Here is a 13,466-nt window from a genome sequence, read left to right on the forward strand (position 1 = left end):
TCAGCGGTTCAAATATGGCCCAGGTTGGCCATGCCTGGCCATCCGCGAGCTGAGTTCAGCAGCCTCAGGGCAGTTCCTAGTGGCCACAATACTGACAGCCCATCACCAGCAAATCTGCATGGGAACAGGCCGTGGAGCCTCAGCTGCCCCCACCCAGCTGACGGGGCCCTGCCAGGCGAGGGCTGGGCACAAGGGACGGCTGGTGGAGGCTTGTCCTCCGGCAGGCTGCGCTGGCACCGAAGGCTCTGTGCTCCAGCCCTGAGCTCACCAGCCGCCGGGGTCGCAAAACCCACCCCCTAACGTGGTGCCTGGGAGCTGACGAGTGGCCTCTGACCTCCCGGGTGTGTGCCGGGGCGGTGGGCGTTAACCTAGGGCAGCAAAGCCTCGCCCGTCCTGCTGTCCTCTTCCCATCCTGTCTGTCTGTCTTGCAGGGGAGAGTGGTGCTGGGAAGACGGAAGCCAGTAAATACATCATGCAGTACATAGCGGCCATCACTAACCCCAGCCAGAGGGAAGAGGTGGAGAGGTGAGAGGTCACAGCAGCACTGGCCAGTGCACTGGGCTGGGACTCAGGAGACCTGGTCTCTGTTCCCAGCTCTGCCCATGACCTGTCGGGTGACCTTGGTCAAGTCCCTTCCTCCCTGTGAACAGCTGCCGCTACCCTGAGTAGGTGGCAAGTGCTGCGGATCGTCCCTGGGTGCAAACAGGAGGAGGGGCTCGTCTGTGGCAAGCCCATGGAGGCACCAATCCCGATTCTGGGGGTAATGCAGCCTGACCCCCCCGTGATGTTCCTTTCATTGCTTCCCGCCCGGCCCAGGGTGAAGAACGTGCTGCTCAAGTCCAACTGCGTCCTGGAGGCCTTCGGCAACGCCAAGACCAACCGCAACGACAACTCCAGCCGCTTCGGCAAATACATGGACATCAACTTCGACTTCAAAGGGGACCCCACCGGCGGCCACATCAACAACTACCTCCTGGAGAAGGTACAGCCCTGGGTCCCCTCTGGGGCTGCCCGAGCAGGGAGGGGCAGTGGCAGGGGGGAATGGAAGCGGGGGGGCGGGTAACATGCACTGCTGAGTGAAGAGGATGGAGGTGGGCACCATGGACCCAGTGCTCGGAGCAGCGCCCTTGCGGCACAGCATCTGGCTGGTTCGCGTGCGGGTCGGGCCGCAGGGTCTGGGTGGAAGAGGCCGAGAGGATGAAAGGCATCCTGGGAATGTCAGAGACTAAGGGCAGGCCTGGGAGGCAGTGGAAAGCTCGGGCTTTGCCGTAATTCACCTGGCCGTGCCTCCAGGCCGGGTATGAACCTTGAGCCCCCTCCTCCCTCGCTAGGGAGATGCCGTCACCCTGGGTTGGAAGAGCTCCTCTCCTTTTAATCCGGGCTGTGGTAAGGGGTGGAAGGACTCAGTTCCTCCTTAAATCAAGCACCATTTGCTCACGGTGTCCTTCATCGATCCCAGGGCCAGAAGGGACCGTCGTGATCATCTGGTCTTGCCTCCTGTCTAGCCCAGGCCAGAGACTGCCCCACAATCATTCCCAGAGCAGATGGTTTAGAACAGGGGTAGGCAACCTATGGCACACGTGCGGAAGCCGGCACGCGAGCTGATTTTCAGTGGCAATCACACTGCCCGGGTCCTGGCCACCGGTCCGGGGGGGCTCTGCATTTTAATGTAATTTTAAATGAAGCTTCTTAAACATTTTAAAAATCTTATTTACTTTACATACAACAAGAGTTTAGTTCTATATTATAGACTTATAGAAAGAGACCTTCTAAAAACGTTAAAATGTGTCACTGGCACACGAAACCTTAAATTAGAGTGAATAAAGGAAGACTCGGCACACCCCTTCTGAAAGGCTGCCGACCCCTGGTTTAGAAAGATCTCCAGTCTTGATTGAAAGATTGTCGGTGATGGTGGCTCCACCTCGGCCTTTGGTAGATTGTTCCAATGGCTAATTACTCTCACCATCCAAAACTGACACCTTCTTCCCAATCTGAATGTGTCTAGCTTCAACTTCCAGCCATCCCACGGCATCAGACTGCAGCACCCGTTGTTAAATATCTGTTCCTCATGCTGGGACTTAGAGGCTGGGATCAAGTCATCCCTTCACCTGGTGGGGGACAGAGATGTTGCAGGGCTGAGAGGCCCAATGAGCTGTGCCCGGGGCAGGCCCATGCCTGGGGAGCAGGTTCAGAACATGGCTTTCGGGGGAGATAACTGGATGTTTCCCGAGCAGATCAGCCCTCTCCTGGCTGCGCTGGGAAGTACCTAGCAGGCAGGCCCAGGCCTCCGGAACACAGGGACCCTCCCTAGATCCCTCAGCACGTCCTGAGCAAGCAACTCCTCTGTCATTTGTTTGTATTTGAAGGAGAGCAGGGGCCTTGGTTCTCCACAGGTGAAACCTCCTGGTTCAGCTCCATCCTGGGGGGCGTTAGCTGGGCTGGACTGGCTGAGAGTTCCCGCCTGGCCTAAACCCTAGAAATCGCGGTGTGCTAGCGCGGTCCCCAGGCCCTCCCGTCACAGGGCGGCCTGCCCCTTTCTGGGCCAGGCAGCCCTGTTCGGTTATCAGACCCGGCTGGGAAGGGCTCTGACGTTTCAGCGGAAGGGCTGAGAGATCTCAGATGGAGGGGGCTGCTGGAAGGAGGCTGGCCCCAGAGCAGGGGAAGAGATGGCAGGGGAGAGGCGTCTGGGGCCTGCAGCCTGCTGTGGTCGGGGGAGTGGCCTTTGGGCCTTGCATCCAGGCGTGGTACCAGTCCTTGCTGGGCTGGGAGAGAGCCCAGTGGCCGTCACCTCCTAAGCATCCAATGGCCTGGAGGTCATATGGCCCTGCTAGGGGGGCTCACGCTAGAGATAGTGTCGTCTAGTGGTGTGGGCTGGGGGTCAGGAGACAGGCCGTGGCGTGCTGTGGAACCCTATCATGTCTGGGCCTCACTTCCCCCGCTGGAGAGAAGGACGCTGACCTGCCTTTGTCAAGTGCTTTGAGATCCCCCCAGGACAGGCGCTCCCCGACTGTGACGTATCCTAGACCCCGTGCACCCCAAATGGCAACAAGCCCTTCCGGTGACTCTACCGGAGCTGTCTCGCACGTCTCCTGTTTGGTTCTTCCGCCCCTCTCGGTGACAGGCTCCGTTCCGGTCCACTGCCTCCCAGGCCTGCCCTTAGTCTCTGACATTCCCAAGATGCCTTTCATCCCAAAGCACTGCACACACAGAAATGGCCTCACCCCTCACTGGGATGCAGCCACCTCTGGGGGGCAACGCAGCAGCTGTTTACTAGCTTAGGGCAGGAAGGGAAGACGGCTGTTGGATCCACGCTGCAGGGGGAGTTGAGGCGGACAGGCTGTAGCGACTCACCGGCATTTAGCCAGGACACTAGAGTTAACGCCTGTGCTCTCTTGAAAAGAGAACCGGCTCTTGAACGGTCCCCGGTGGCCAGGACCGCGGCGAGGCCTCCCACCCAGAAGGCCAGGACACTGCTACATTGCTGCATGAACCTCGAAGGGCTGGTTTCATCCTGCTGCAAAATAAGGCACAGGGAGGAATCAGCCCTGTTCCGGCAGCCAACGCTCTGGGTATGGACTTTCCTTTACCAGGGACCGGTGTGTCCTTTAAGACGAGGGGATTTCTCTGGTCTCACCAGCCCGTTGTCTCTGCTTGGAGCAAATCTGGCAGCTGGCGGTGACTCCTTAGCGACCGGGGCCGAGCTGTATGTGCCAGCACGGGACCCACAGTGATGGGGTGCGGCAAGGACCGGCCTGGGGCTGCGAGACGCGGCCTCCCCAGGCACTGACTTCCTCTGGGTTTTCCCTTGCAGTCTCGCATCCTCCACCAGCAGCCGGGCGAGAGGAACTTCCACTCCTTCTACCAGGTGAGCCGGGGGGAATCCTGGTGCAGTCCGGGGTGCGGGGGATCCCCGGGAGGCTGCAGGGTTTGGCTCCCTAGGGGAAGGGGCAGGGATAAGGAGGTGATTAAATAAAGACGACTGACAGATGGGATGTGCGCCCATCAGTAGCAGAGGGAAATGCCGCCAGAACCCACCCAGGTCTCTCTAGTGGGGCCCGCTGCCAGTCCGGCTTCAGCCAGGGCCTCCAGGCTTCCTGCCCCCAGCAGTGAGCTTGGGGACAAGCTGCAGGAACGTCAGGCCGCCCTGGCAGAGCTGGCCTGCTGTGCCACTGGTGCCAAGGCAGCAGGGATTGGCTGGGGGCGGTGCCCAGGCAGAGCCAGCCTGCGTTGAGTTCATTGGCACCTTTAAGGGGTGGCAGCAGCCCAGCCAGCCGCAGTAAAGAGAGGGAGGGGGAACAAGGGGGAAGTGGGGACGGTTCATAGGGCCCCACCCCACCAGCCACAGGGGCACATCCCGTGGGTTTCCTGCCGGTTGTGGCCAGGCAGCTGTGCCACCAGGTCGGCCCCAGTCCTATGCGCTCAGACCCCCGGATGCTGCCTGGCTGGGGGCAGAGGAGGATCCCGTTCGCCCAGGGAATCTGGCGCTGCAGAGGCCTCGGTGCAGAACGGGGCTGTGCTGAGCGCCGGGACTTGCCGGCGATGCCCCGGTGGCTTCTGCTGCTGCTGCACGTCCCTTATTTATAGCGAGCCGGGCCCCGGGCGGGTAACCGCAGGCCGGTGACTCAGAACAGCTGGGGAAGTGGGTGCCGTCACCTTGCGGAGCCACGCGATCTCTGGCACGTTGCAGCCGCCCGCCTCCTTTGGCTCTCGCTCAGCCCCGGCCCAGTAGGGAGCACGTTAACCAGCCGCCCCAAGGATGGGCCCCAGCCATTCCTGTCTCTCCTGCCCCCTCTCCCCCCAGGTCGGGCTGGGAGGGCAGAGCTGAGGCTGCTAGGTAGGGTGACCAGACAGCAAGTGTGAAAAATCGGGATGGGGTGGGGGGTAATAGGCACCTATATAAGAAAAAGCCCCAAATATCGGGACTGTCCCTATAAAATTGGGACATCTAGTCACCCTACTGCTAGGCCAGTTTTCTCCCACCTTCGGCACCACGGTCCAGCTCTCCTCCTCGCCGGCCAACACCTCGCTACCCTGACCCCCTGTCCTTTCGCTGGGTCTCAGCTCCCTGGGAACACCCACCCGCCTGGGTGTGCTGGGTGAGCTCCCGTGCCTTCAGAGGCCAGCCAGAGCCCCGCTGCCGGGCAGCGGGTGCCAGACATGGCCCAGGTCCTTGCTATCCCCCCATGCCCCGGGTACGAGGGGGTCTCATCCCTGTCTCTCCCCCTCAGCTGCTTCTCGGGGCCTCAGACACTCAGGTGGCCTCCCTCCATCTCTGCAGAGACCCTGCAGCCTACCGCTTCACCAGCGAGGGCGCCAGCAACAACGTGAGTCCCGGTTCCGCGCAAGGGGGGACCACGCCAGGCTGCTCAGGGTTCCCCAAGTGACTGGTGATTGGGGGGCTCAATTGTTGGGCCAGAGACCCGGGCTGAGCCTCCACCCTGAGAATCAGGCCCCTCTAAGGGTCTCAAGTTGGGGCCCCCCCACAAATCACTGGTCCCTTGGAAACCTGGGCCCAGGGATCTTCCTGACCCTGTGCATTGGAATGGGGAAGGCAGGGGCTGGGTGGGTAGCTCACCCTGGGGAATGGGACTGGGAGCTGCTGCTCCACACCAGAGCTAGCTCTCCGTGCAGCAAAGGCCTGGCTTCCCGACAGGCGCCTCACGGCTGGGCGATCGGATCAGTGGGCTTCTCTCGGCCCGGACAGGGGCAGCTTCGACACTCTGCAGGGAGGGAGCTGCTGGGGCGCTCCGGGACCAAACACCTCCCTGGTGTAACCAGGCACAAATCCCATTGACTTCAGTGGAGGCTGCAGCCACCTGCTATCTAATGCACCCACAGTTTCCACCAGGGCTCCCATTAGGTTGAAGTCCCGTCCCCCCACCCCTGGCCGTCCCCATGGGGGGGCTAATCATCGTTCCTGTGCAGGAGTCTGTAAGCATCCCCGGGTTCACGTGCATCCAGCACCATGAAGGGAGAAAGCCCTGTCTTAAGTGCTAAGCACGGTTCTTGCAGCCCCTGCCTTGAATGTGGGCCATGCCCCTCGCTGGGCGCCTCTCTGCGTCCCGTTCCCCCATCGCACAGAGGAGATGCAGGGCAGGCGGGCAGGAGGCACTTGGAGAAATCCAGCTGGACATGGCTTCTGCTGCATACCGCTCGGAGGGGGCCCCGGGTGCGCCTTTCACCTCCAGGCCAGACGCTGCAGTGCTGGGCGCGAGGTAGATCATCAGTTTCACTCTCACCTCCTGGCTGCCTGGTGGCCTGTGTGAAATGAGTTTGCTGGCTCTCAGCCCAGTCCTCAGTGGATCCAGGGGCGCTGCCCCCATAGGCACTAGCTGCTGGCAAGGACTGAGTGGGCCAAAGCGCCTGAGCGATCCCCTTGTAGAGATGGGGGTAGAGATGGTCTCTCCGGGGCAGGGGCAGGCACCCTGGGAGGGGCTGTGGGGGCAGGATGCCCAGCATGAACTCGAGGGCCATGCAGCTGGCACCTTCCCCCAGGCTGGGAACCGCTCATCTCTCATCTGCTCTTCCCCCCTCCGCCCCCCAATCTCCCAGCTGCTGACCAGTGATCAGTCCAACTTCAAGGCCGTGGCAGACGCCATGAAGGTGATCGGCTTCAGCCCGGAGGAGATCGACTCGGTCTACAAGATCCTGGCTACTATTTTACACTTGGTAAGCGATGGCCTGGCCGGCGGATATATCCCTTCCCCTGTGCCCAGCCCGGCCCAGCCAGCACAGGGCTCTCAGCGCCGGCTGTGTTCCGGGTCCACGGGGCCCCTTGAGCCAGCCCAGCCACTCTGCAGGGAGGGGTGTGACCGACCAGGATGGCCTGGCAGGAGTGTCACCCGGAGCTGGGCACAGGGTCCCGCAGATCGGAATTTGGGTAAGCCCGTGGCAGAAATGGGGGCGGGGTCAGTTTGGGGCGGGGTTCTGGTTCAGCCCGTGGCAGAGAAGGGGGCGGGGTTCTGGTTCGGCCCGTGGCAGAGAAGGGGGCGGGGTTCTGGTTCGGCCCGTGGTGGCGGGGGCGGGGTCAGTTTGGGGTGGGGTTCTGGTTCGGCCAGTGTCAGAGAAGGGGGCGGGGTCAGTTTGGGACTGGGTTCTGGTTCGGCCAGTGGCAGAGATGGGGGTGGGGTCAGTTTGGGGCGGGATTCTGGTTCGGCCCGTGGCAGAGATGGGGGCGGGGTCAGTTTGGGGCGGGTTTCTGGTTCGGCCAGTGGCAGAGATGGAGGCGGGGTCAGTTTGGGGCAGGGTTCTGGTTCGGCCCGTGGCAGAGATGGGGTCGGGGTCAGTTTGGGGTGGGGTTCTGGTTCGGCCCGTGGCAGAGAAGGGGGCGGGGTTCTGGTTTGGCCAGTGGCAGAGATGGGGGCGGGGTCAGTTTGGGACTGGGTTCTGGTTCGCCCCGTGGCAGAGATGGGGGCGGGGTCAGTTTGGGACTGGGTTCTGGTTCGCCCTGTGGCAGAGATGGGGGCGGGGTCAGTTTGGGGCGGGTTTCTGGTTCGGCCCCTGGCAGAGAAGGGGGCGGGATCAGTTTGGGGCGGGGTTCTGGTTCGGCCAGTGGCAGAGATGGGGGCGGGTCAGTTTGGGGCGGGTTTCTGGTTCGGCCCCTGGCAGAGAAGGGGGCGGGATCAGTTTGGGGCGGGGTTCTGGTTCGGCCAGTGGCAGAAATGGGGGCGGGGTCCGTTTGGGGTACGCGAACCCATTTTTAGGGCTCGGTTCCCACAGCCCTGCCCAGGGTGTTCTTAGCTCCGTGTCACACCTGGCCCAGGTTCGTTGCGGGGGGGAGGAATTTCTTCAAGTTGCGCTGAAGTTGTGGGCCGAAATCTGGAGGGGATCCTCCTAGAGCATTGCCCCCTGGAGCCTGCCCAGCCAAACACATGCCAGGCTGGTTGGCAGAGGGCTCAAGGGAAATGCACTTCATCAAGCTGAGCTGGGCTCCCCCGGCCCTTCTGGGCGCCCTGGGGGAATGCCTGGGCAGCAGATCGAGGCCCAGCACCTGATGGCCCAGGAAGCCAGTGACTCTTCCCCGGGGGTTGAGTCTGGATCTGGGTCCTGCAGAACTTGTGGGTGCTTGGCAGGAGGTTAGCCTTCACGAGGGCACTTAGCAGCGCTCTGGATCGGGCCCCGCCCATGGCCCGGCTGCCAACCTCACCGCACACAGACACGGGCCCGTGGACGTACGGTGCCACGCATGACAATAACCGGGAGGTCTGAGCTACGCTGAGCAGTGCCCGCTCCTCACGGCCCTGTCCCCAGCTCACCCGACTGGGCCCGTGCACTGCGGGTAGGGTTGCCAACTTTGACATATTTAAAAACTGGACACTCCAGCAGGAGTTCTGGAATGTCCCCCCACCCCATCTCTTCCCCCCTGAGGCACTGCCACTGCCCCGCCTCTTCCCTGAGGCACTTCCCCCTTTCAGTCCTCTTTCCTGCTCTCCCCATCACTCCCTGCTCTTCCCCCCCTCCGCCCTGCACCTGGGTCAGGAAGGACCCGCCTGCAGAGCTGGGATTGGGAGCTGCAGCTGCCTGACGCAGGTAGGAGGCGGCCCCAGCTGAGTAGGGCTTGGCTGGGTGATGACCTGGCATCTTCCCACCTCCCCCACCCGCTGTAACCGGACACTGTCAGGTCTCCTTTTCAACTGGACTTTCCGGTTGAAAAGTGGACACCTGTCCACCCTAGGCTCGGGCAGTGCAGTGACCTGACCTGCCTTAAATGTGGCCATGCATATGACCAAGTCCTGGCGATGGGGCCTTCACTCTGAGTCTCTAGAGCCAGGCTGGCTGTGCCAGTGTGTTCTGTGTCCTGGAATGTATCAAGAAACATGTGGGCAGCCCTGGTGTATTGGCAGAGGCCTGGTCTGGCGACTGAAGCACAGGACTGACTGTCCTGGGGGTGAGATTTGATTCTCGGCCCTGCCATAGGCTTCCTGTGTGGCCAGGGGCACGGCACGGCCCCTCTCCCAGCCGGTTTCCCCATGCGTGAGGGAATGGGATGCTTGCTTGTCCCCGGTGACAAGTCCCTTTGCTGTCAGGTGGCTGCACCCACTCCGTGTGGCCCCGCGCACCTTTCTGGCCTGTGACTGCGTCCGGGCAGGCTGGTGCCGGCTGACACTGGGCAGGAAAATTGAGCCAACTTGCAGCAAGGAGCGAAGTTTGTGCCACGTCTGACGTGGCACGGGGCGGGCTCTTCACCTGCCTGCCCTACTACACTCTGGGTCCGCTCCTGTGGCTGCCCCTCTGTTGGCCCTGAGCCTGGCACCCAGGCACCAGTCACACCTGGGCCGATAGGTGTGAAACACCCTCGTGTTTAACCCCCGGGGTGGACGATGACGTGAGGCGCAAGGGAGCGGAGAATCGGGCCCTGTGTTTCTAGGCGTCGGGTCCGTGCGTGTTTGTCTGACGTCTGTCCATAGTGTGTCCTCATGCGGGGGGTGGGCATTAGCCTCCCTGCGCACGGTGTGTTTTCTGTGCCCACTGAGGAACGTTCGCAAGGCTTAAGGCAGATAGGTACATAAAAGGTTGTTACAAGGAGGAGGGAGAAGAATTGTTCTTCTTAACCTCTGACGATAGGACAAGAAGCAATGGGCTTAAATTGCAGCAAGGGAGGTTTAGGTTGGACATTAGGAAAAACTTCCTAACTGTCAGGGTGGTTAAGCACTGGAATAAATTGCCTAGGGAGGTCGTGGAGTCTCCATCATTGGAGATTTTTAAGAGCAGGGAGGTTCGACAAACACCTGTCAGGGATGGTCTAGATATTTAGTCCTGCCATGAGTGCAGGGGACTGGACTAGATGACCTCTCGAGGTCCCTTCCAGTTTTATGATTCTATGTCCCAGTGTCCCTGGGGCACCGGTGGCTTCCCCCAGCTCAGGCCTGTGCAGGGGGAAGCCGGTGCCCTCTCCCCTGCTGATGGTGTCTCTCTCGATGGATTTCCAGGGCAACGTGAGCTTTGTCACCGAGGGAGATGCCGTGGCGATAGAGAACAGGGAGCTGGTCTCCCAGCTGGCGGAGCTGACCTCCACCCAGCCGGAGAGCCTGCTGAGAGCCCTGCTGTACCGCGCGGTGGCCACGGGCGGTGGGGAGGTCATCGAGAAGGGTCATAGTGCCAAGGAAGCCAACTATGCCAGGGACGCCTGCGCCAAGGTAAAGGGGTAGAGGAGCTGGGAACTGGGGCCTGCCGAGTCCCCCTGCCCCTCTGTGACCTCCAGTGTCCTCCTTCCAATCGCCCTGATGCCCCACAGCTCCTGTGGGGGGCGCCCTAGCTGCCCCCTTGCCTTCCCCGTCACTGCCTGCTCGGGGCCAGGCGCCCAGGTGGTACACATGAGCTCGCGGGAGTCATGCTCGCCCCCAGCTACGTGTCAGATTCTCTCTCTCTCTCCAGGCCAGGCAGCTGTGGGGCAGGCTTCACCCCGTGCTGTGACTGTCACCCTGCTCACAAGGGACTGGGCATCTCTGGCCGCTCTGCGCTGGGCCTGTGGCACCCTGGCTAGTTTGCCATCCCGTGCTGATAGGGATGAGTTAAATGAGGTCACTAAACTGACAGCTGCCGGCCCCACAGCCTGGAGTGGGGCTGTTCTGATGTACCCCACATCCGTCCCCGTCCAAGGCACCCGGGCTGCAATGTCAGGGAGCCTGCGGTGAAGAGTGTGCATAGAAACACAGGCCAGGAGCTGCTCAAAGCCCTTCCCGGGGTCAGCCGCTCCAGACAGTTCCATGGCTGCAGCCATGTGGACGTGGCTGGTTATACCACAGTGGGGATCAAACCCAGAGCCTTCAGCTGCAAAAACCCCACAGCCCCTGTGCTTAAGGTGCACCCCGTCCTGCAGTAGGGTTAAGGCTTATATCCACAGCAGCCACTAGATGGCAGTAGAGTTGCACAGCCATGACATTTCATCCAGCAGGGGGCAGTAGTGAAACCTGCACATCAGCCTCCCCCACATGTCCGAGTGCTGACTACCTGTCCCCGCCCCCAGAGGGCGTGGCTTAAGCACGCCCGCTCCTGAAAGGTACAGTGCCCCACACCTGGTGGAAGGAGTTTCACCCTTACCAGCCCCTAGGACTAGCTGTCAGGGGGGAACTTTCTGCTTCATGGCGTTTCCCCACCCCCAGGCCATCTACGAGCGGCTGTTCTGCTGGATCGTGGGGCGCATCAACACCGTCATCGAGGTGAAGAACTACGATGCCCGGCTCCACGGCAAGAACACCGTCATCGCCGTGCTGGACATCTACGGCTTCGAGATCTTCGAAAGCAACAGGTAGAGCCCAGCCAGCCACCTCGGGCCATGCAGCCAGCCCGGCTGGAGGCCTGCCCAGCAGGACCCAGCCCTACCCACCGCCTCCTCTCCCAGCATGCACTGGGGCTGGGGTCACGCGTAGGGCTGATTTGCTGTGGCTTGATCCTGGACCGGGGGAGGAGGGCAGGTTGCCAGGTCCAGTGGCTCTGTTGATGTGCAGAGGGACGAGGGGGCGGGCATAGGAGCTCGGCCCTTCCAGATCCGGCAGCTCCAGAGGGCCTTGGGGCCGGGCGTGGAGGAGAGGGAGAGGGAGAGCGAGGAGGGCAGGTTACTGGTCCGGTCGCAGGAGATCAGGCCAAGGGAACAATCAGCTGGGCTGGATGGTGGCTCCATTTCCCTGCTGCTCCCAGGCCCGGTTCAGGGGAGAGCAGGGTGCACTGAGAGCTTGATCACAGGCTTGGCCCCCGCTCCCCCCATGCAAGCAAGGCCATGTGGGGCTGGGTCACTCTGGATGGAAGGTGCTGGTGGGGCTGGGGGCTGCTGTGCTTCCTGGAGGGGGCTAAAGCGGAGATGCTGCCCACCCAGGGCCCATGGCACTACTGGTGAGAGCTGAGGTGTTCACACGGATCCAGTTTCAGCCTGGGTCGCGATTCGGCCGCCAGACGTTTCCTGCGCGTTTTGATTTGCTGTGGCTGCTTCTTCACTGCTCCCCTGAACTCCTGTGACGCGTTCCTGTGCGCTGTGCAGCAGCTGCTGCATTCCAGCCCAGAGGCGGCTGCATTGCAGTGACTCTTCACGTATCACAGCGTGCAAAGTGCTTTGTTCGAAAGCTGCAGCACGCCTGCCCGGGGGGTTAGCGTGGAGTGGCTCCTTCAGTCCCGCCCCCATGAACCGAATCCTTCCTTGGCTCTGGGCATGGGGTAGCCAGCACGTCCAGCCAGCCCTGGCCCGGGACCCAGTGTGTTCTCCAGAGTGCGAGGTTGGGTGGGGGGATGGGGAAGGGGGCATGGAGTGAGGGAGACCCCAGTCCCCCGGAGGCAGGGGTACAGACCATGACACTTGTGCACTTTGCTGGCTTGCAGCTTCGAGCAGTTTTGCATCAATTACTGTAACGAGAAGCTGCAGCAGCTGTTCATCGAGCTGATCCTGAGGCAGGAGCAGGAGGAGTATCAGCGGGAAGGCATTGAGTGGCAGCACGTGAGTGCCAGAGCCCCATGGGGGGCGGCTGTCCAGAGGGCAGCGTGGGGGTGGCAGCGTCCCATTGGGGTCAGGGTTCCCTGCCCAGAAGAGAGCATGGGGGTGCCAGCGCTCCATTGGGGTGGGAGTTCCCCACCCAGAGGGCAGCATGGGGGTGCCAGTGCCCCGTGCAATGGGGGACGGGAAGGGGTCCCTGCCCAGAGGGCAGCGTGGGGGTACAGCGCCCCATTGGGGTGGGGGGTCCCTGCCCAGAGGGCAGCGTGGGGGTACAGCGCCCCATTGGGGTGGGGGGTCCCTGCCCAGAGGGCAACGTGGGGGTACAGCGCCCTATTGGGGGGGGAGTTCCCCACCCAGAGGGCAGCATGGGGGTGCCAGTGCCCCGTGCAATGGGGGACGGGGAGGGGTCCCTGCCCAGAGGGCAGCGTGGGGGTGGCAGCGTCCCATTGGGGTCAGGGTTCCCTGCCCAGAAGAGAGCATGGGGGTGCCAGCGCTCCATTGGGGTGGGAGTTCCCCACCCAGAGGGCAGCATGGGGGTGCCAGTGCCCCGTGCAATGGGGGACGGGAAGGGGTCCCTGCCCAGAGGGCAGCGTGGGGGTACAGCGCCCCATTGGGGTGGGGGGTCCCTGCCCAGAGGGCAGCGTGGGGGTACAGCGCCCCATTGGGGTGGGGGGTCCCTGCCCAGAGGGCAACGTGGGGGTACAGCGCCCCATTGGGGGGGGGAGTTCCCCACCCAGAGGGCAGCATGGGGGTGCCAGTGCCCCGTGCAATGGGGGACGGGGAGGGGTCCCTGCCCAGAGGGTAGTGTGGGCGTGGCAGCGCCCCATTGGGGTGGGGGGTCCCTGCCCAGAAGGCAGCATTGGGGTACAGCGCCCCATTGGGGGTTCCCTGCCCAGAGGGCCGTGCGGAAGGGCCCCTCCCCGCTATCTGCATGACCCTCACCCAGGGCCAGGGGCAGACAGCGCCCCCAGGAGCAGGACAGCGAGAGCCGCTCCTGCCAGGGGCGCTGGGCCGTCAGCTCTGCCTCAGGGAGCTCTCGCCTGCT

General features: G+C 62.5%; 1 protein-coding gene across 1 annotated transcript in view; it reads left to right on the forward strand.

Moving 5' to 3' along the window:
* MYO1G (myosin IG) overlaps nt 1–13,466 on the forward strand; it is a 64,723-nt gene that overhangs the window by 10,050 nt on the left and 41,207 nt on the right. Inside the window, exons 3-10 of the mRNA XM_065397809.1 lie at nt 432–525; nt 817–982; nt 3,812–3,865; nt 5,229–5,324; nt 6,553–6,669; nt 9,930–10,136; nt 11,103–11,248; nt 12,310–12,424. Of these exons, the coding sequence (XP_065253881.1) occupies nt 432–525; nt 817–982; nt 3,812–3,865; nt 5,229–5,324; nt 6,553–6,669; nt 9,930–10,136; nt 11,103–11,248; nt 12,310–12,424 (995 nt within the window). The remainder of the gene's footprint in view (nt 1–431; nt 526–816; nt 983–3,811; nt 3,866–5,228; nt 5,325–6,552; nt 6,670–9,929; nt 10,137–11,102; nt 11,249–12,309; nt 12,425–13,466) is intronic.

This window comes from Emys orbicularis, chromosome 2 (assembly GCF_028017835.1).
Source record: "Emys orbicularis isolate rEmyOrb1 chromosome 2, rEmyOrb1.hap1, whole genome shotgun sequence".
Taxonomy (NCBI): Eukaryota; Metazoa; Chordata; order Testudines; family Emydidae; genus Emys; species Emys orbicularis.